General features: G+C 38.8%; 1 protein-coding gene across 3 annotated transcripts in view; it reads left to right on the top strand.

Moving 5' to 3' along the window:
• AP1S3 (adaptor related protein complex 1 subunit sigma 3) overlaps positions 1–23,950 on the top strand; it is a 58,197-nt gene that overhangs the window by 21,557 nt on the left and 12,690 nt on the right. For 2 of the 3 annotated variants that reach the window (XM_038417234.2, XM_043492458.1), the window contains exons 2-4: positions 201–379; positions 1,919–2,027; positions 2,964–3,101. In XM_038417234.2, coding sequence (XP_038273162.1) covers positions 201–379; positions 1,919–2,027; positions 2,964–3,101 — 426 coding nt within the window. Of the gene's footprint in view, positions 1–200; positions 380–1,918; positions 2,028–2,963; positions 3,102–4,303; positions 4,749–23,950 lie in introns of those variants that run through there. The other variant, XM_038417235.2, reaches the window with a different exon arrangement.

The following is a 23,950-nucleotide window of genomic DNA, read 5'->3' on the forward strand; positions in this document are numbered from 1 at the left end:
GATGTGTATGGTAATGAAGGAAATTCTTGAGAGCTTAGGTGCCATAGGCATTATATTGGTCCTCTGCACATGGGTGAATTGTTCTTTTGCCAGTTGCTGTGTTCCTTTATAATAAAGTAAAGAATGGCAGTTGAATTGCTGCTTCCTGGAAAAACAATTGCATGTGACCGGGTATTAACATGTTGCTTTGTTTACTCTAGATACGCTTTATACTGCTGTTCAGCCGACAAGGGAAATTAAGACTTCAGAAGTGGTACATAACGTTACCTGACAAAGAGAGGAAAAAGATCACACGGGAAATTGTTCAGATTATTCTGGCTCGCAGTCAAAAGATGAGCAGTTTTGTCGACTGGAAAGACCTAAAGCTAGTTTACAAAAGGTGTGAGTAGTTTTATAAGAATAAAGTGTGTGTGTGTGTGTGTGTGTGTGTGTGTGTGTGTGAGAGAGAGAGAGAGAGAGAGACACAGACCCCCCACCCCCCATCTTGTAAATGCTACTAGGATGAAACACATGAGGAATAATGAGTGCCATGAGGGTTTGAAAATGCTGTATGTAAGAGCCTGAAACTAGGAACAATGCAGTTTGATTCTAAACAAAATCAGCTTGCCTTTCCCCATTCCATAAATTGATACAGTAAATTGCTATTAGAAAAATACTGGTATTGCTTACCACTGAAGAAAAATGGGAGTAAGAATTGATTGACAGTTTAAATGATAGAAGATGCTATGCCTAGCTAATCTTGCTAATTTAAAGGTATCATGCTGAAAAGCATGTTGTGCTTTGTCAGTGTATTGCAAGGTTACACGTACGGTATGGAGGAGCCTGCTGCCAAATCATATCTTTGAAGTATTTACCATTGTGGAACTTGTATCTTCCCCAGGTATATGAGCCTTAGTGATAACAGGCTTATCCCTGCCTTTATAGTTACAGGAGAGAAATGAAGGCCCTAAAACAGAAGTCCACCCTTATTCAGCAAAGCACTAAAAATAAGTATGTTCTTAAGCATTTTGTTGAAAAGGGATAGACGGACACAGGTTTAGATGCTTTGCTGAAATGGTGCTCTAGCCACTACCCTGGGAAGAATGCTCAGGTGGTTATTCCTCCACCCCCATGAAGCTGGATTAACTAAATATAAAACTCTGCTACCAATCAGTAGAAAGAATTGATCAACATGAGTAGTTACATGTAATCTGTTTCTTGAAATACGCATAAATTACCCTATTAACCATTTGGTAGCCTGAATAGTGGCCCAAATGCTTGTTCTTTCTGTGCATATTTTTTTTAAAGCACAAAATTATTCTACAATCTAAAACAATACACCTACAGTAGGGGCTACTGCAGCATTTGGGGAGAGTTTTATCCCTTACCAGTTGTTGTTGTTTTTGTGTAGTCCTGAAGCTTAAACATTGAGGAGGTATTCGACAAATATGCTCAGCTTTTTTACAAAAAGAATAATTTACTGTTGTTAATATATTCCTTTTAAAATAAAGGTGCTGAGAAAGGAAAATCAATTCAACTGTTAAGCTACAGCTGCACTAGAGAGTTCACAGCAGCAGAGTTGTATCGGTGCAGCTGCACCACTATAAGCTCTCTGATGTAACTGCTCTAAGCCAGTGGGAGAGAGCTCTCCCATTAGCTTAACTACTCCAGCCCCATGAACAGCTGTAGCTATGTCGGCAGGAGAAGCTCTTACACTGACCTGCGCTTAGGTCAGTATGACTTATGATGCTAAGGGCGGATGGCTTTTTCCCACCCCTGAGCAAAATAAATTATATCACAGTGAGTGCTAGTGTAGACATAGCCTTACTGTAGCGAACAGACTTGCATAGGCAGGGATATAAACCAAATTATCTCTGTGATTGAGTTACTACTTCAGGTTTTACCAAACACTTACCCATTTTCATTTTTATTTTTGTAGGTATGCTAGTTTATATTTTTGCTGTGCAACAGAAGACCAGGATAATGAGCTGCTGACACTAGAGGTTGTTCATCGTTACGTAGAACTACTGGACAGGTATTTTGGAAATGTAAGTTTCCTTTTCTTCCTTAGGTTAGTTATGATTTTTGCCCTTTAGTTGTTTGCCACAAAGTCAGCGTGAAAAATCTCTGTAGCTGCTCTTACTCATCCTTTCCCTCTGCCTTGCTTGCACCATTTCCACACATCCAGTATTAGGTGGATGTGACAGTAAAATAGTGCCCAGGCTATTATAAGCAGTTAACATTCCATAATATGCCCGTCCCAAAAGAGAAGCCAATCCTGACATTTCACATGTCACTTCTCTTTCCAGGGGAGATGATATCTAGAAAGTTTGGGAAAAATCAGAAAAAGAATTTTAAAATGGTGGGATGAGGGGGGAGGATTGTTTATTGTTTTGTTTTAAATTTTCAAAAATGACCTGACTTTTTTTAGCTCGTATCAAGCAACAGGAAACACCGCATGAAGGCAAGAGATCAGCAGGGTGGTGGTGGTTGTTGGGGGCATAATGAGGGTGATATGGGCCAGGGTACATGGAGATGGTCCATTGGAGGCATTAGGTGCCAGAGGAGACCCCCTTTTATGAATGTTTTCTACCATGTTCTCTTGAGCAGTTGATTTATCTGACTCCTCCTTAACATAAGTCATCGTGCTGTGTCTTCCATTGTCTTTTTGTTTTTCTTCTGTCAGAGACTGTAAGATGTTTGGGGCAGGGAATGTGTCTTACTCCATGAAATGACTTTTTATATGTATTCTGTAACGGAGTGTTTAAACAAATCTGTTTATACTTGGTCTCTGTGCAGAGAAGAATATGATTTCACTAGTGCTGAAGTTGTGATATCACTTAATATTGATATTTCTATTTCTTACTTTACTGTCTGCCACAAGAGTGCATACGTTGAATAGGTTTGGCAATCTATAAGCTCTAGGAATGCTAATACATATAATGCTATAATATTGTGCCTAAATGGGTATTTTGCTTCATCAGGTGTGCGAGCTGGATATTATCTTTAATTTTGAAAAGGCTTATTTTATTCTTGATGAGTTTATAATGGGCGGAGAAATACAAGAAACATCAAAGAAATCAGCAGTGAAAGCCATAGAAGATTCTGATATGTTACAAGAGGTAAGGCAGAGGCAGACAGCAGAGGCACACACCTCACTACAGTTGTTTTGTCTGACAGGACTAGTGTTTGATATCCCAACATGTCTGAAGTTTAGTACTACAAGATACAAAATGTATAATTATGAAAGGTGGCAACATATAATACCCTTAGTTCAACCCTCTGGCATCCTCTGATATGGTGTTAAGTTATTCATATGCTATCGTTGGCTACTTTGCAAGGAGAATGGTTGTTAATCAGTCATGTCAGTTGCTCGATATTAGATACTGCATTAAGGATTTGTTTTATATAATTTTAATGATGTTTAACACATCAAGGTAGAGGGCCTGAATGTTTAAGTTTATTTGGTTGGTTTTTTTTATTGTTTCACTAATAAATTGACAAATGACCTACATGGTCATATCAAAATCAGCACAAGTATGTGCTGGTAACCTCCAGTTTGTCCATAACTAGACCACGTAATGGTTCCTACAAGGAAGTGTGAGACTTGTATTCAAAAATCTGTAGGAATGAGCTTCATTTTCTTGCATTGTAAATTACCTTAGGGAGCCGAGAATGGTCAGAACTGGCAAACGCTATGGATGATTCCATTTTCGGGATGATCATTAGTGTGGAAAAAAATGAGGCTGGTAGAACTAGTTAGGGAAATACTATGTGAATAGGCCCTTTGCAGTTTTTTTCCAGCCGGCTTTTTCAATACAAGTTGGTATTTGCACATGCTCATAGGGTAACAGGGTGAAACAGCAGGAGAGGGTTAAGAGCGGCCTGTGCATAACTCAGCATGGATTTGAAGGGGGTGGGGTGACAGGCAAGGGGAAAGGCATCTGCTTTGGTCAAAGGAGAAGCTTTGTTTTGTGTTTGAAGAATACTCTCTGCCCTGGAGCAAGGGCCTGAGGGAGGCATGGGCAAGACACTGGTTCTTTCCTGGGCTGTTGAGGAGCCCACCAGCTTGCAGTAGTGGTACGTACAAAAGGCCAGCTAGATATGGCAACTACATATGCAAGTTAGATGTTCAGTCTAACAGGGTTTTCAAGTATTATTATTGTAGCTATTTAAAATTGGTTAGTGTTTGTTCATAGGGCCTGGATCTGATGGAAATCAATAAAAAATTCCAACCCTGTTCAATGGGAACAGGTCAGGTCCTTACTGTATTTCGTAGTATTTTACAATCTGTAACACCTCACTTTCTATTTTTTTTTTCCAGACAATGGAGGAATATATGAACAAACCTGCCTTTTAACTTTAAAACCTCCTGGAGGGACAGAGATGCTGCTTACTATCTGTAAAATTCACTTGTTGAAATTGCTTTTCTATGTGCCAGATCCTCTGAGAAATACCAAAAACCAATAACTAAAGGGATTTGTGTAGTAGTCAAAATGAAGGTCAGCTCCAGTAGTGTATATTGTTCTACATAGGAGTTTATTAAAACTGTTATTACACTTAATCTAGCCACTATCCTCCTCCTAGACTTAAAAACTAGTTTTATACAATGGCTTTTAGCTATGAACTTTTTCAGTCTCAGAAAATATTTGCAAAAGATATTTATACTGGTTTTGATCCATCACTGATTGCATCAGTATACTTTTGTAATAGTATATTTTTTGAATGTAATGATTATTCTGGTCTAATAATAATAATTTTTCTTAAAAGCTGAGTTTTTTATTTTTCTGGAGTCTGCTTTGAAGATGTTAACATTTAAAATTCATATGCATCTCTTCAGCTCACCCTCTCCTGCCACTTCCTAGTAGAAGTACTATCTTCCTTCTACCATCGGTTCTTCCACCCAATAAAAGGAGAGCTCTTCCATCCCCTAAGCACACCACCTCCACTTAGTACTAGAAGCCCACATTCCTAGTCTAAGTAGGGTTCTGTGATCTTCTATGCCCTTCATGTTTCTATGTGGCTGTTAGAGCCCTCTCTGCCGTTATGTTCTGATGGCTTATTTATTTTCCCCCACCCCAGCCTGACCTTCCGGTGTAACCTTCCCCCTTGTTAGATCCTGGGACCCAAGAAGAGACTGACTGATAGACCCCACTGGGAGGGCAGGTCTTGAGAGGGAGAGATTAGTCCTGGCAAGAGGGACTGTTGGTGTCTGGTAGAATTTACTCCTCCGTTGAGTCCCAGCTTACTATACCTTTTAGTGTCCAGAAATGGCTATTCCTCTCCAGCACAGTCTCCTGAAAACTAGCCAGTCCAAAGTTGACATACACATAAAGATTAGCCTGTTTCTTAAAAGTTGCAAGTGGCCTAATGTTGATAAGAACGGACACTATAATAAACCCCATTGTAATTTTGCAGACTACACAAAGATGGAAGAGACCAAGAATGAAATATTTGGACTAACTTTATTATAATGTTTTGATAAAGCATTTCAGGAGAGGGAAAAAAATAACATGTTCCCTTGTCTAGTTTCCTTCCAATAACGTATTTTTTCCCTTTGGGTTGATCTTGAGTGCTTTGACCTGTATGTAGTTTGACTGAACTCTCATCACTTGAGTGATTATTTCATTCTAATAGGCTTCTAAGTTAAGAGACTTTTTCCTAGTTATTAAGTTTTCTTTTCTCTATTTCATCACATTATTCCTCTCTAGAGCCTTTCCAAATTATGAAATTGTCTTCTATATAATTTAGGAAATTCTTTAATCTCTGTGTATTTGTCACCCAAAAGTACGGGTTTGATTTCCCCAATAATGTGGTGTTGGTTTTTTTTTCCTCCTTCACTTTTAATCTTCTTGGCAGTATGGTAAAAGCCATATTTCAGTTCCTTTTTCATCATTAAACTTCTTGAATTATTATTCTAAATATTTCACTGCTACCCCCTTCAGAGTCTATTTGTATCTTACTGGTTTTCTAAATACTTTGACATACAGCACCAACTTTGTTCATTACCAGCCCACTTTTTTTCTGTCTGTGTTATCTAATTTGTTAGTCAAACTTGTGAGTAGTCAGTTGGCAGTATCATACTGCTCACTTGTTCATTACTGTAGCCATCTGTTTTCTCCATATTGATGTCAAAGTGATACTTCCAATACCATGGAAAAAGTGAAAACACTGAAGGCTTTAAATAGCTTCAGAACATTGGTTTTAACATTCAACTACGTAAAACTGGATGACTGCATATTATTTCATTGTGGTTTGAAATGCAGGAATTTAACAATAAATTCAGTATTTTTAAATCAGTTCATACTGTATACAGATGATCTTTTAAAATACTGGCTATTCAGAGTAAGTGACTTTAACTTTGAATCATAATTAGTTTCCTTTCTTCTCACTTATTTTATGCCAATTTGTGATACTTTTGCTCACATTGATTAGTACTTTATTCCTCAAGCAGTCTCAGTGAGATCAAATGGAGCAGCTAAAGGACTAAGATACTCTTACACTGATTGAATAGTACCAAAATCTGGCCCTTGTGGTCGTTCTAAGAAGGAACATAAGGCTTCACCTACTGCTTTACTTTATCCCATGTAGCAATAATAATAAGAGACCTGGAGGGATGCTTATGAAGAAGTATTAATCTCACTAGTAGAGAGCTAGGTGCTTGTATAGTCCACATCAGCATCATATCTGAGTTAAATAACGTGGCCCAAATTCTCTGCCATGCCCAGTTTGGGGGACTACAAGAGGCTGTTTGTGGCTCTCTTACTGTGAGGTTGCATCTACCCTAGACATGCTATAGACACTGCATAGATTAGCACTTCATGAGGTGTTGTGGTTTATGCTAGCTAACTGCAGCTCCCCTAGGGGCCAGCTGAGGGTTGCTGAAGTGCAGTGTGCTCCATCTTCAGTCCCTTCCCACCAATAATACCTTACACGAGGGCTACAGAGTGGGAATGATAGAGGCTGGAAATGCCTAGTTCTCTGGCCTGCTGTGATCTCATCAGCAAATGGAAATCAGCTACTTTCCTAGGAGCCGAACTTTGTCCACATGGTGTGGCTAAGTAATGGTTAATGGGGAGGCACAAGTCTACAGCTATCGGCATATGAAGGTTTTAAACAATGAAGAGGAAGAGACCCTATTTAGAATGGTATGGGTGGGTTACAACTGGATGGAATGGGAACAAGTTATTTTTCAGAGGATTATGGAACGTTAGATTTATTTCACTTTCTCTATACAGTGTCAGTAACTCGGATGACTTAATTCATATTGTTACATAATAGCAAAAAACCCCAAATACATTGTAGAATCACTTTTAGGCCCTATCCCTCTTCCTACAGAGAGCCCCACTTCAAAGGGACCCTATACATATGCAGGGACTGGGCTGCCCTCAGTGTATTGCAGGGATGGAGCCTTAATATCTCATATTAGATTAGATCTTGGTTATTCTTAAAATAGCCAAGGTACAAAATTACAGCTGTCTTAGTGTTGCCCAATTTGACAGTATTGGTAGTTACCCTACTAAATTTCAATCTCTCTGTATGGTCCATCCAATAGAAAATGTCCGATTTAAACTTTACTAAGTCTATGAGAGACTGTTTGGTGTCATTACTGACTGATTATCAAACAGTTATCAATAAAGCAGGAGATAAGTAATACTAATACTGTTTGTAATAACCAGCCTAAATACCAAGATAAAATGCAGTTATCTGAATTCTCCTTGCTGAAGACCTTAGAGCACACACAGCCTCAAAATAACCATTCAACATGGGCATGTTTTGGCCTAGATTTCTTTCTTTGCTCTTGCCGGCTGTGCTGACTATAAGCTTTTCCATTTTCTTATTAGCATTCTCTGCCTGTGGGATTCTTCCTGTGATCTCTTCACCTACCAGTGGTGACAGGGCTGTTTCTCTGCTATGCAGCTAATTGTGACTGGTGGGTTGGGGCATCAATGAGTGTATCAGAGAAATTAGAGTTAGATATCAATAAGAGATGTATTTCCATATTAAAAAAGCTGACAATTAAATACAATTGGGTGCGGGGGAGGGTGCCCCAGTATTGCAAGACCTTGTGAAGTCTCATGGATTCTTATTAGTTGTCACTGAATTTGTGATTGGTATTTTGTTCCTCAATTTCTAGCTCATTGAAGTATATTGACAGTTTACACATATCTGGGTGGGAATCACCTTGATTGGCTACTTCCTACAAAGCGTGTGTTTAACAAAGGCCCTTTCAAATGGAGCTGTGCCTCCCCCCCTACCCACCCCCAAAAAAAGCCTATGTGAAACAAAGTCTATGAAATGTGTACTCTTTCAAAAACAACCAACAACCAGGAGGGAAAATATCTAATGTTTGAGTCCAGTGTTGGCTTTTGAAAATATTTGTTGAAGAGATTAGTATGAGTAACATTTTGCGGTAAGAGGACTGAATTAATGGTTGGTTATTTATTTTATGGTCCTTCCAACAGGAAATGTATGGCTGAGCACTATCTTGTATAGAAGAAATACAACACAATAAGGAGATCAGGGGGTGGGGAGAAATGATTTATAAAGAAAGAATAAAAGCTAAATACTGTAGCTGAGATTTTCAAAGCTGTCCTATGTGATTTAGATGCACCATTCTCATTGAACATAATAGGACTGAAAACAGTTCTTCAGGAGCAAAAATTCCTTGCCTATGCTGGTCATTAAAATTCTACTAGTCTTCAACAAATATGTTTTTGAATTTTTTTTTTTTTTTTTTAAAGCACAGCTTCAGATGCTAGTGGAGATTTGGGGGCTTTGCATGAGCACAGGGATCAACCCAGCTGGAGCTAATTGCAAAGTCAAGGCCTGACACGGGGTGGAGGAAAGGGGGTCAATTGCTGCCAGAAATCTGTGAGGTAGAACCAGGTAAAAAGCATCTTTCTGGAAAGAAAATCTGGAGAATTTGGCAACCTTTACTGAATTCAATAGTGTTATGTATTCTTTAGCAATATCTTGTATAAATAAAATCCAGGTTTCAGAGTAGCAGCCGTGTTAGTCTGTATTCGCAAAAAGATAAAACCCATTGCTTCATGTTTTCTGTGTGTATATATAAATCTCCCCACTGTATTGTTCTACCGAATGCATCCGATGAAGTGAGCTGTAGCTCATGAAAGCTTATGCTCAAATAAATTTGTTAGTCAAATAAAATCCAGTTATTGTATTAAATGACTTTTGATAAAGGAAATTTTTATAAGGTCGAGGTTGAAATATATCAATGGAAGTGAAATAAAGAACGAATTGCTGCATTGCACAGAAACTTGCTGTCATGGAAACCTATTGACTCAGACTATGACTAATGGGATCCAAGGCTAAAAGAAATGACTATTACTATAATAAAAGTAACTATTCAGTAAACCCTAAAAAAGACCAATGTTTATGATGATACAATGAAGTTATATTTATTCTAAATTCCACTGGCTTATCTATTAAGAGAAAGAAGGATAACAACTCTCATAACAGGATGTTTTAATATACAAAAAATTAAAGAAAAAGTAAGAAAACAAGAATTTCCACCCAAATCATTTCTGTATTTGATGTTTATAAAAAAGACATGTTCAGACACATAGGACAGATCCTCAGCTAGTATAAATTGTTCCACTGAAATTAATAGAGCTATGACAATTTACACCAGCTGAAGATCTGCCCCTTACTAGAGCTAATAGCATAGGTGACCACTTTAAATAGAGCTGATGTCTTTCTAGTAACAAGCTCCATCTCTGCTACTTGACCCCGAACATTTCAACATACATAAGCTCATACTGAGTACTCAATTAAACCTGTATCAATCCAGGTATTGATATTTTCCACTGAATGCATCCAATGAAGTGAGCTGTAGCTCACGAAAGCTTATGCTCAAATAAATTTGTTAGTCTCTAAGGTGCCACATGTATTCCTTTTCTTTTTGCAAATCCAGCAAGAGTTACTTTCCTCTAATGCTGGATAAAGGAGAGTTATTGAGAGGCTAAAGCATTTGGTAATTGATGAAAAAATTGCCCGGTTTGTTTTTGCAACAAACTCTTTCTGTTTGATTGAGAACCCACACTTCATTAATGTGGTCCAGTCGTTAAGACCAGGATACAGTCCATCCAACAGAGCAGATGTTGTGGGCAAATTGCTGGATAAAGTGCACGAAAGAGAAATTGAGTAGTGTGCAAAAGGTCTGGAGGGTGAAATTGTTAACCTGAGTCTTGATGGATGGAGCAGTGTCCATAATGATCCTGTTGTATATGCTTGTGTGACAACAGAAAAAGGGAATGTCTTCCTTACAGAACCAATTGATACATCAGGAAATGCACACAATGCAGAATACTTACAAGAAGTAGCAGTAAAAGTTATAACAAACTGTGGGGAAAAAAATCAAATATTTAGTACGCAGCTTGGTCACAAACAGTGCTGCAAATATATCCAAGATGAGAAGAAATTATTCAGAAGAGAGTGAAGAGAGTCCCAAGCTAATAACATACGGTTGCAGTACTGATTTGATGCACCTCCTAGCCAAAGACTTTAGTGTTCCAGTAATAAAGGCTGCTGATGTTGAAATTACAAAATACTTCCATAACAACCACTTTGCAGCAGCTGCTCTGAAAAAAGTGGGAGGAACCAAGCTAACTCTTCCACAAGACATGTGATGGAACTCAGTAGTGGACTGTTTTAAGTACTGTATCAAGAGCTGGCCTAATCTGATTTTGTTTGTGAACAAAATTGTGAAAAAATCGATGGCACCGTCACAGCCCAAGTTCTCAACATTGGGCTTAAGAGAAATGTTGAACACATGCTGAGTACCCTGAAGCCTGTTTCTGTAGCCTTGAACAAAATGCAGGAAAATAGCTGTTTTATTGCTGACACTGTTGAAATTTGGAAGGAGCTGATTGAGATCTTAAAAAGAGAAATATGCAATGACAGAGTTAAATTACAATAATTAAAAAAATGAACAGGACAGGCACTATTTCTAGCTCATTTTCTTGCAAATATTCTCAATACTCGATACCAGGGTCAAACTTTAACTGCTGAAGAAGAGGAGCTGGCTATGACAGGGACATCTAGCAGTCATCCCTCCATAATGTCAACTATAATAAATTTCAGAGCTAAGGGTGACCCATTCGAGAAATATATGTTTGCTGAAGATGTTTTAAAGAAAGTCACACCAGTGAACTAGTGGAAGTCACTTAAGTACTTGGACTCAGAGACTGTTGAAGTGATGATCCCACTTTTAACAGAAGTAGCTTCTTCTGCCGGTGTAGAAAGAATGTTTTTCCTTTGGATTAGTTCATTCCAAATTGAGAAATTGTTTGGGACCAGAAAAAGTAGGAAAGCTTGTTTTTCTTTTCCAGATTATAAGCAAACAGGAAAATGAAGGTGAAGATGACTGAATTAGCTGCAGAAGCCAGTATTTTGAGTTTCTCATGTTGACCTGGCTGACATCGTCAATTTAATTTTTTTTTAAATTCATTTAACTATTTTAGTTTAAAACAATTTTAACAAAAACAAACCTGATTTTAAAAAACTTGAATGTTTAACTAAATTCAAAACTTCATATGCTTGTTTTGTTAAAATATTACATGTTTGCTGTTGAAGAAAAAAATCCAGAATACATACCATTGTTTTAGTTAAATAAAACAATTTAAATGTCTGTTTGGTGGTGATCTCCTCCTAATACAGCATGGCAAGAAAATCCTTCAAATATTAATGATCACCTCCCAATGACTTCATAAATATCTGCTTCAATTACCTTTGGTAAATGAAAAAACCAAACAATCATTCATTTTCTGATATAGCTGTAAAACTAATCTGAAAAGTTTTCAAAATAAATCACTTAAAAATGTATAGTGTGTACCTTCTAAAAATGAACCCTTCATCTATCTCTGAGTTGCGAAGAATATGTCTTAAGGTTATAACAACCAACAAGAATGCACTTTTATGTAGAAATCCATGATTAAATCGAGTCTTCCTGACTAGTGATTTAAGTCATGATTCAAATCAATTTGATTTAAATCCGATCTATCCTGGTTAATGATTTGGGTCCCTAGCTACCACAAAGATCACCTCTATCCAGGAATTTCCCTGATGAAAAAGATGAGTCAGTACTCTTCAAAAAAAACCCAGCTTCAGATATAAATGTTGGGTCCAATGGCATGATTTTCTCAGGGAGTGATCCATGACTCCTGGATTTCCCTCCTTCTGATAATCTGGCAGAGGCTGAGTTCAAGGTCTTTTTTTTCCCTCAAGGCTTTTGTGTGGAGAGGCAGTCTGGAAAGATTAGGGATTATTTCTCAGGGAGTTTGCTGATGCTTTTAGAGTAGGCTGAATTTTAACTTCGTCTACTTAATAGGTTTGTATTATTAAACTGTGTTGTATTTTAGGTTTTAAAAGAGTTTCTTACTCTGTAAAGCTACATGAATAAAATAAGATGCTTGTAAACTTCATTAGATGTTATAGCAGTACCTACATTTGACCAACCACATTTGGCAATTGACTCAAAAGTCCTATCTGTAAACTCGAGTACAGGTACTGGATGGTGTGTGCTGTTCAGGAGGAAATGAAATCAAGTAAAGATGGTGTAGTGTTGTATATCTATCAGTAATGTGCTAGACTGTTTTATCCATTCTATCACTTATTTCTGTACAGTCTGTTGAGGTTAAAATTGCTTTGGGGAAGGATAGAAAAATGTTCTATTGGGGTAGCATTAGGGGCCTTCTGTAGGCCCCTGAGTTTGGATGTGAGTATGTATAAAGATCTCTTTAATATTATTAGAGAAATTCTTTCATTATGGGACACTAATTTCCCAGATATGGATTGGAGAGCAAATGTTAATAATGGTAGAGTCCAGTTATTCCTGAATGAAATAGATTTCTTTAACCAGTGAACCATCCGAGGTGGTCTATTTTTACTTGATTTTGGTAAGTAGTAAGAACATTATAGAAAGCTGGTCATAGAAAATAAACTTGGATTGAGTGATCATGAGTTGATTCAGTTTAAATTAAATGGAAAAATAGTTTAAAAAAAAAGTAACTAAGGGTTTTGATTTCTAAAAGGACCATTTTGGGAAACGAAGAGAATGAAATCATCTGGACTGAAGAGTTGAGGGACTTAAATGTGAAGGATGCTTGGAATTTAAGTCAAAGATACAAAAACTGTTTGGAATATGCAACTGAAGCAAGAGGGAGGAATTTGTAGGGAAGGGCTCCAGACCTGTTGTACTGAATGACCCCTCAGAAAAGATATTAGGGGTAAGCAGAGAGACCAAAAAGAATGGAAGAAGAGATTGAGTTTAAAAAAAAAAAAAAAGAGGGGCAGGGAAGTTAATAGATATTGGAGGTCAAAAACTGTAGGGACAAAGTGAGAATTGTCAAAAGTGAAACTGAATGAGGCTTTGCATAGGAAATTAAAGCAAATAGTAAAAGGTTCTTTAGCCATATAAATAAAAAGAGAGCAAGAAGAGAAGTGGGATTGCTGTGTGGTTGGGATGGTTAGGTAGGATGGAGTAGAGATTAAGGATAGTGCAGATGTGGCCCAAAAACTAACAAATACTTTGCCTCAGTATTTAATAAGGATGATAATGTAGAACATGGAAGCAAAGGCAGGATGGCTAAATAGGAATGAGTATATAGAAATGTAAATTATCACCTTGAAGTGGAAACAAACTCAAAAAGCTTAACATTCAAGTCTGGGGGATTGGATAAATGTCTGTCCTAGTATGCTGAAAAAATTGGCACCAAATTTGTAATTTTTTTACATTAGCAGATCCAGATAACTTGCATCCAGGAGTTTTAAAAGAGTTGGTTGGGGAGCTCACTGGACCATTAATGTTGATTTTCAGTAATGGAAAATTGGAGTAGCGGGGAAATTGCAGAAAACAGAAAGTTAATGGTGGACTAATTTTTTAAATGATAAATGGGATGACCTGGATAATTATAGGCCTGTTAGCCTGATGTCAATCTCAGGCAAGATAATGGTGCCGTAAATACTGGACTTGAGTAATAAAGAATTGAAGTAGGGTAATGTAATGAACAAAAATCAACATGGGTTTATGGAAAATAAATCCTGTCAAACTAACTGGATTTTTTTTATGAGATAAGTTTGGTTGATAAAGGTAATAGCATTCATGTGATAGACTTTTCTGAGGCATTTGGCTTGGTGCCACATGAAATTTTGATTAAAAAACTAGAACAAAATAAAATTAACATGGCACATATTAAATGGATTAAAAACTGGCTAACTGTGGTGAGGTCTTAGAGTGTGTCTATAAATGAGGAATTGTCATCACGTGGGTGTTTCCAGCGGAGTCCCGTAGGGATTCGTTCTTAGCACAATGTTATGTAACATTCTTATCAAATACTTGGAAGAAAACGTAATATTGTCACTGATGATAGTGGATGACATGTAAACTGAGGAATGGTAAATAATAATGAAGAAGATGATCACTGATCCAGAACAATCTGCATTGCTGGCTAGATGGGTGCAAGCAAACAATATGCTTGCACGTAAATATATACGTCTAAGAACAAAGAATATTAAGAAGAAGCAGAAAGCATACTGGGAGTGGAAGATGGGAGGGATCAGGATCAGGAAAGCTACCTAATTGAGGTCAGAACATGTAGGGATAAATGAGACAGGCTAAAAGTCGAGTAGAGTTGGACTTTGCAAAGGGAATTAAAACCAATAGTAAAAGGTTCTATAGCCATATAAAAAGAAAACTAAGAAAGAAGAAATGGGGCCACTAAATACTGAGGATGGAGTGGAGGTTAAAGATAATCTAGGCATAGCCCAATATCTAAACAAATACTTTGCCTCAGTCTTTAATAAGGCTAAAGAGGATCTTAGGGATAATGGTAGCATGACAAATGGGAATGAGGATATGGAGGTAGATATTACCATATCTTAGGAAGAAGCGAAACTGAAATAGCTTAATGGGACTAAATCGGGGGGCCCAGATAATCTTCATCCAAGAATATTAAAGGAATTGGCAACTGAAATTGCAAGCCCATTACCAAGAATTTTTAATGAATCTGTAAACTCAGGAGTTGTACTGAATGATTGGAGAATTGCTAATATAGTTCCTATTTTTAAGAGAGGAAAAAAAAGTGATCCGGGTAACTACAGGCCAGTTAGTTTGACATCTGTAGTATGCAAGGTCCTGGAAAAAATTTTGAAGGAGAAATTAGTTAAGGACATTGAAGTCAATGGTAAATGGGACAAAATACAACATGGTTTTACAAAAGGTAGATCGTGCCAAACCAACCTAATCTCCTTTTTTGAAAAAGTAACAGATTTTTTAGATAAAGGAAATGCAGTGGATCTAATTTACCTAGATTTCAGTAAGGCGTTTGATACTGTGCCACATGGGGAATTATTAGTTAAATTGGAGAAGATGGGGATCAATATGAACATCAAAAGGTGGATAAGGAATTGGTTAAAGGGGAGACTGCAACGGGTCCTACTGAAAGACAAACTGTCAGGTTGGAGGGAGGTTACCAGTGGAGTTCCTCAGGGATCGGTTTTGGGACCAATCTTATTTAATCTTATTACTGACCTTGGCACAAAAAGTGGGAATGTGCTAATAAAGTTTGCAGATGATACAAAGCTGGGAGGTATTGCCAATTCAGAGAAGGATCGGGATATTATACAGGAGGGTCTGGATGACCTTGTAAACTGGAGTAATACTAATAGGATGAAATTTAATAGTGAGAAGTGTAAGGTTATGCATTTAGGGATTAATAACCAGAATTTTAGTTATAAGTTGGGGACGCATCAATTAGAAGTAACGGAAGAGGAGAAGGACCTTGGAGTATTGGTTGATCATAGGATGACTATGAGCTGCCAATGTGATATGGCTGTGAAAAAAGCTAATGCGGTTTTGGGATGCATCAGGAGAGGCATTTCCAGTAGGGATAAGGAGGTTTTAGTACCGTTATACAAGGCACTGGTGAGACCTCACCTAGAATACTGTGTGCAGTTCTGGTCTCCCATGTTTAAAAAGGATGAATTCAAACTGGAGCAGGTACAGAGAAGGGCTACTAGGATGATCCGAGGAATGGAAAACTTGTCTTATGAAAGGAGACTTAAGGAGCTTGCTTGTTTAGCCTAACTAAAAGAAGGTTGAGGGGAGATATGATTGCTCTCTATAAATATATTAGAGGGATAAATACAGGAGAGGGAGAGGAATTATTTCAGCTCAGCACCAATGTGGACACAAGAACAAATGGGTATAAACTGGCCACCAGGAAGTTTAGACTTGAAATTAGATGAAGGTTTCTAACCATCAGAGGAGTGAAGTTTTGGAATAGCCTTCTAAGGGAAGCAGTGGGGGCAAAAGATCTATCTGGTTTTAAGATTCTACTCGATAAGTTTATGGAGGAGATGGTATGATGGGATAATGGGATTTTGGTAAGTAATTGATCTTTAAATATTCAGGGTAAATAGGCCTAATCCCCTGAGATGGGATATTAGATGGATGGGATCTGAGTTACCCAGGAAAGAATTTTCTGTAGTATCTGGCTGGTGAATCTTGCCCATATGCTCAGGGTTTAGCTGATCGCCATATTTGGGGTCGGGAAGGAATTTTCCTCCAGGGCAGATTGGAGAGGTCCTGGAGGTTTTTCGCCTTCCTCTATAGCATGGGGCATGGGTGACTTGAGGGAGGCTTCTCTGCTCCTTGAAGTCTTTAAACCATGATTTGAGGACTTCAATAGCTCAGACATAGGTGAGGTTTTTCGTAGGAGTGGGTGGGTGAGATTCTGTAGCCTGCGCTGTGCAGGAGGTCGGACTAGATGATCAGAATGGTCCGTTCTGACCTTAGTATCTATGAATCTATATTAACAGGGGAGTCACAGTTTATAATCCCAAATGGTGACATTAATGTAATTAACAGCCAGTTTCCCAAAAGTCTTTTCAGGGTACCCAGATTGTCTCTAGTGAACTCCGCTTTGTATCTGATACACTTCCTGTAAGAGGCCAACCAATCCAGAGATGAAGGCTCTTGGAATCCATTCTTCTAGCTTCTCACAGAAAACAAGCTGATAGTGTCACTACCCAGGTGGGCTTTTCCTTTGATGACAGGTTGAGGAGGAATGCTTTTTGAATCTTTGACCTCCAATCATCACACACAATGACCCCCCAAATGTTTTGAAATGAGCACTTCTCTGTTAAAGTTCTTCGTTTGTATTCCACAAGACTTCTTTGGGTTATTTAACTACAGGAGTAAACACACTGTAAATTTTTACTACTATACTACATTATAACAGGATACAGATAAGTGAAAACAATGCAAATAACATCTCACTAGTTTTCATGAAGTTTAAACACCAAATATACTCTTATGAATGTAACAATCACTTTGATCTATATTATACACAAGTGAATTGGCTTTGGCATGAGCTGGAATCTGGCCTGTCACAGTCAGACTTATTACTTTGAAGAGGTTAGAAAATGGTCCTAGGAGAACAGCGTGCTGGGGAGTAGCACTGAAGGAAATAAACAAAAGAAGATCTCAGTTAAGGAACTTTCCATGAGAAGAGCTAAAACAAGAGTGCCAGGTGAGGTTGTAAAATGATTGCTGATTATGGAATAAAGACAGAATATTTCCAGGAAATATTGTCCATGACTAAGGGATAACAGGGATTCTGGTCTTCGGAATAGCGCTCTCACAATCCATTTCCTGCTGGCTTTAGTGGATGCTGTTCCCTCCCATCATGTCTCTTACAATTGATGGAAAAAACTTAAAACTTGTGGAACTGATATTTTGGCCTTATCCAAAACACTAGGTAAAGATTTACTAGGCTTGTAAATCTACTGCCGTCAGAAAAGTGTGTGTGTGCAGAGGACTGAATGAAACATGAGAAAACAGCTTTAAAAGGTAACAAACAAAAGAGCAAGTCATTTTAATGACTTGGCTTCCCAACTGTATTATGCTGGGGAAAATATGACAAAGTTTAGGATAACAGTGCTGTCTCAATAAGGCTGAAAAATAATCAAAGCAAACCTAATCTGGTTGTACTCTGAAACAGCATTCTAAAGATAGCATTGTGGGATTCTGTGCTTAATGTCTGATTTCCATGTAATATTCTACTTCAACAGTGTTGAAGTAGAAAGAGATTTCTGTGCCTGCCCCCAACGCACCATCCAAAAGCCCCAACCCTGCAAACTTACCTTAGGAGCTGATATTCAAGCCATGTTCACTGTTGGCTAACTAATAGCATTGATTAAACAAAGGAGATGAAGAATAAATTGTTGGAAAACCAGAAATGCAATTCTAGAAAAATTCTTATCCCCTTCCATTTTCTAGCTATATCTAACTGCTAATAACAATCTGACAGTAAGGCCCTGATTCAGCTAATCTCTTCAGTATAGGCTTACCTTTAAACATATGAGTAGCCCAGCTGACTTTGATGGGACTAAATGCAGTCTTGAAGTTAAACGTGATTATGTGCTTGGTTGAATTGGGGCCTTGGAATTTAGGTCCATCATTTGATGTGTGAGGCAGCAGAATTCAGTTCACTCTCCCATAAGTGTTGATTTTAGAGTGATAGGAGTAAAATTTTACTTAGAATTAAGCAGGTAAAATAGTGAATACAGGGCATAGATTTGTTTAGACAGTTCCATGGTCATTTTTTTCCTGAACATAATGCAGGAGAACTGTTTGCAGCAGCAATAGCCTGGGGAGTTGATTGTGGGGAGGGGAAGAAGGCTAAAGCTTTAAAAGTGGCTGTATTTTTGAGAGATACAATAGGTAAAGTGAGACATGGTCAAGGCAAAGATAAGCAAACCATAACTAGTCAAATAAATAAAGGCAGAGGCTTCCTAAAGCAGGTGTTTCCATAGCCAGGTGTTTTAAATGAAATCAAGGCTTTGTGCAGCCAAAATTTAAAACATCTCATCCATTTCTGGTAACCTCTTTTTAGGAAATACAAGGGAGAATCTATGGTATTTTCTGCTGAACTTTCCCCTTCTGCACAAGGCTGGTCTGGCTCCTGTGACTGGAGGGGCTAAGTTAAAAGATTCTCTAGAGCACAGTCCTTCTGGGGATTCAGTAAAGCACTCCAGTTGAGCTCAGTCACGTTTTCCTTTGCACTGGGACTCTGGTGATCCCTGCACTGCGGCAAACAGTGGTGGGAATTACCATGCTTGAAGATCAGGGAGATACTCAACTTTCTTCCTGCATTCCCACTCCCTGCAGCGGATATTTGTTTCTCTCTGCTGTGGGGAATGGAGATTGCACATGGAAGTCAAAGCAGGAGCAACGTTGTCTCTAAATGACAGTCCTAGTGGAGAAGTGGGGTTCAGCACCAGGACAGCTCCCTATGAGTGTGGCCAACCTCGTTTTATTATGCTAGATACCTCAGTTCAAGGAAGAAGACATCCTTGTCTCCGAAAGCTTGCCGACTTACTTCAGCCATGCCCCCAAAAAAGTGTGTGTGTGAATAGCAACAAGAGAGCTGTGATGTGTCAAGGGAGGTGAGACAGGGCCCAGATTGTGTGACTGCTCAGTGAAGGCTAGTCCACAGAATGAAGGAGTGATGGCTGTTCTTGATTTAATAATCAAATGTCTTAAGTGGCTAATGTCTAGTCAGCACTACAGAAGAAGTAGATGAACTAGAAGGAGGTATTTGACTGAAGAGAGGCCCTGGCCTTGTGGTGCAGCTCCGGAGGGGTGGTTCATGAGTAGAAATTTAACTCCTGCTCCCTTTGCTTTGCAAAGTGATGTCCGATCAGCCACACAACAAGCAAAGCTGGAATATCACCAAACATAAAAAACAATAACACTTCTGCTTAGGGGAGATGTTGGAGCTAATTCTGTGGTACACCAGCACGCCCCTCTTCCCTGGTCACGTGACATGGAGAAAGCAAAGCCTGATCTCCTGGGGATGGTGCTAATCCCCAGAAGCAGCAAGTTCTTCCTTAGCAACAGACCTCTGGAGGCATCTACTCTCAGGGTTCAACGAGTTTCCCCACCACCTAGGATGGGGGAAGCAAAGGAGAACCTGTCCCAGGAACAGCAGTGGTGGGGGGAGAGGTCCCATCCAGGGACACCAACTTTCATAGCCCTTGGAGGTGAGTGAGCTCAACAGACTTGTTCACAATGTGAATGAAGGATGACTTTTACTTGTTAGCATATTTTTTTCTCCAATCTCCTCCTGCTTTCCCCCACCCTCCTAAGTCCTTCCTTGGCTGGTCTCCCTCTCTGCCCTCCATGTTGCTTTCCATCCTCCCTCTTCCTCTTCAATCATTCTCTTCCCCCACCCCCAAGTCCTACTTACTCCCTCCCTCTGTCATTTCCTCCTCAGTCTGCTCCCCCACCAGAAAAAAATAAAGAACTGGAATCAAGTATGCATGTGCTCCTCCTCCCTCTGATTGCTCGGTTTGTATACTTACCCCTTTCCTTTGCTCTCCTAGAGATTAAACTTTTTATGTAAATTCCCTGTAAATTCTTCTGGGAAGGGGCTTGCCCTTCTGAGTTTTCACGCTTCCTAGTATGGTTCCCAAACTCTGATACTGTATTATGAGTAATCATGGAATCCAGTCTACTTCACAGGCATACAATGAGATGATTAACCTTTTAGTTATCAGATTAGCACTTCATGCAAAGCATACATTAGACAGGAGAACTGGCCAATGGTTTCATGATCTGATGCTTAATCATACTTTTTAAGTACCAAGTACGTGGTTAAAATTAAGCACATGCTGATCTGGAACCAAGAGAGTGACCTACTTGGTTTTTATTTTCCTTTGAGAATTGCCAGTAGTAAAGCATTAGTGGAGACTCTAGTGTCCATGGTTATGACCGAAACCTCCATGGAAAAGCCTCATATCCTTTCGGAGTGAGAAAACAGCACATCTACCTCTAGGGATACAAATGCTCCAAATGCTGCTAGGAAAATAGCATTGTAGAAAATCTATGAGAGGATGGCACTAAGAATGAAGTTAGTGTTTAAAAGGTCAGATTGTAAAAGCATCTCTGCTAAGTGACCAAAAGATCGGGGGAGGTGTGCATCAGTTTTGTTAAGCAACAACTCTTGGATCTGCTGCCATGTTTTCTGCACTGGGTATTAAACACATCCTGATACTGCCATGTGGTTGGGCAATTATCCTTGGTTCTTTCATTTAAACACTAATGCAATTAACCTGAGCAAGAAACACTGGAGACAGACTAATGCAGGAAAAAGCAAACGTATGCGTATCAGGGCATTTGTGTTCTCGTCCCAGCTCTGTTACAGAATGTGACCTTTGGTGTACCACTTAATGTCTCAGTGCCACGTTGCCTTTTCAGACCTTCTCTGATCTTTCCAAACCTATTTGACTCCCTCTGAAGAGACTGAGGCAGTAATTCCAGTACACCTGCTTCTAGCATAACTATTCTGAGGAACTGGTGAATTCCTGTTTATAAGCAATACTACCTTCAAGGCAACTCTGAAATACAACTAAATTCATTTTTCAAACAGAAGCTCTCTCTTCCCACCTCCCACCCCACATTACAGTTACACGTCTGAAGAAAAGGAGAAAGCTTTCTAGTTGCAAAGGACTGTCTAAGGGAGCTGGGGCTCAAATTATCTTAGTGAGGCTGAGGCTCAAATGTGGTGGATACACGCTCTGTTTTCAGATAATTTGAAGTCAGACAACACAGAATCCCATATAAAGGCTGAATCTCATTTGTTTCTCTTTCCACTGCTTTATCATCTTTGTATGCAAAATGCCCCCACTCTTATTCAGGAAAGCAAGCCTTTCTGGCAGAAGAATCTGCATTTTACATATGCTGTTCTTTGCAGTACCAATTTTGCTGCTGACTTTGATGGAAATAGGATCAAAACCTAATGTTTGCGCAAGATCCTGAAGTAATGATTGTGCATTCAACTGTAACTCCCATTTTTGAGTTACTATTGCACTAGTGCAGGGTAGATGTTTTGCATTTATTATGAAGCATTTGTTGATCCTTCATAATATTCTTGTAAGGGCTCCCTCACTTGTGTGTATTTTGAGCCTGTAGAACTACTTACTTGAAATCTGTGATACCTGGTGTCATGCAAACATCTTATGAAAATTCTTTATAAGCACACAGTGGTCACTATATTCTGCCTTCAGTCTTCCTTATATCAGTTTCTTCTGTTTGAGTTGTTCTCCTTTGGAAGACACTGACCACTACTTAGAGATGAAGCATACACATGCAAAATATGTATGTGGGTTTTACCAAGGGGAATAATGCTATTTTGTAACAGCTACTGTATAATTAGCCAGTTTTTGTGAGGAAAGATGTTTTTTCAGCTGACACTTTAATAGAAAAGCAGTCTCCCACTCAAAAGACCAAACTAGATGTGTGTAGTCATCTTTTGCTGGATTTTTTTTTCATGGCCACTTGGATGATCTATGACCAAAGCAGTGATTGTTTGGGAGGAAGTTCAGGCTGTTTTGCTCAGGTGCCTTTTTTCCCCTTTCTTAGTTAAACTTTATTCATTTATTTATTTATTTATTGCCATTTCAGAAGAGTGGAGAGTTTGACGTCATGTGTTGATGAGTCACTGCTTTTAACAGGGCAGCCAGCAAGAGATAGTGTACTCTGTGTGCACCAGCTGCTCTTAGTCATTCACAAAAAGATCAGAGAAAGCTCAAGGGACATGTCTGTGACTAATTAAATTTCTATTTTCATTATGAGGATGTGGTTGATTTATGGGAAGGATCTGTGTGAAGCCAGGTATTGACAAAGAAAATTTTCAGATAGCTCTCTGTTGATGCTTTTAGAAATAGCTTCTGGGTTGTCATCTATGCCAATCAACTGTGCACGTGAGTTACCAGATTCATACAAAACAGTTTATGTAACTTGGCTTTTATCAGCACAGTTGTCTTGTTTGTAGTGAGCACTTTATCCATACACATACTTGCTAAGAAAGAGCCACAGGATGAAGGTGTTGGGGGAAGCTAGTAATTGTACTCTGTATGAAAAGAGATCAAAGAGTTTCTTTTAGCTGACAAATTGGGCTGGCCTAGACTAGAAAGTTAGGTTGACCTAGTTATGTCACTTCAGGGTATGGACAAACTCAGACCCGTGAGAAACATAGTGAAGCTGACCTAAGCCTCAAAATAGACAGGGCTACATCAGTGGAATAATTCTTCTATTAACCTAACTACTGCCTCTCAGGGAGGTGGACTTACTACAGCAACAGAAGAACCCCTTTCCTCGCTGTAGTAAATGTCTGTGTGACAGTGATACAGCTTCAGTGCTGCCTCTGTAGTGTTTCTAATATAGACACACTCTGACTGACATTTATAGCCTGCAGCCATACAACCTTGAGCTCTCAAACTAAGTAAGGTTGGCCAGATTTGTTTGTTGGAGGGCTCCCATCCAAAAACACCCACAGGTGCTCCAGGAAGAGATGTTGCTCTCTGAGTTAATACTGAACCAATGCCCCAGTATGGTTTTAGGGGGCACTGTACTGCTTTCTGCTGGATGAGAGAGAAAGAGGAGGTGTTGACCACTTGTGATCATTAGTACCCATCATATGGTGCTTCTTGGAAGAGTGGATAGAACTGTTATTCCAACCTGGTAAGAACATCCTGCATATCTAAATTCCACTGATGGTCCAACCATATATAGCATTATCCATCTCTTTGTCTTGTCTCTGGGTATTCAACAAGAGCTGGTGCATTACAATTGTAAGTAAAGTGATTCCTATACACTGACCTTACTGACTTCTTCAGGATGGTGGGAGTTGTAGTGAAACTGAAACCAGTCAAAACTCACTTTATTCTGAAGAGAGAGCAAAGGTCACTGAAGTTGAACAACAGGCTGGGTTAATTTAAACAAAAAGAACAATTCAAATAACTTATTATTTTAAATAAAAAAACCTTTATTTAAATTATTGGTTTTAAACTTTTTTTTTTGCAGTTTTGATTTTTACTAAGGAGAGGTTGATTCTCATTGGTTGGTAACTATGACAACATGTTTAATTGCAACTACATATAG

The sequence above is a fragment of the Dermochelys coriacea genome, chromosome 9 (assembly GCF_009764565.3).
Source record: "Dermochelys coriacea isolate rDerCor1 chromosome 9, rDerCor1.pri.v4, whole genome shotgun sequence".
NCBI lineage: Eukaryota > Metazoa > Chordata > Testudines > Dermochelyidae > Dermochelys > Dermochelys coriacea.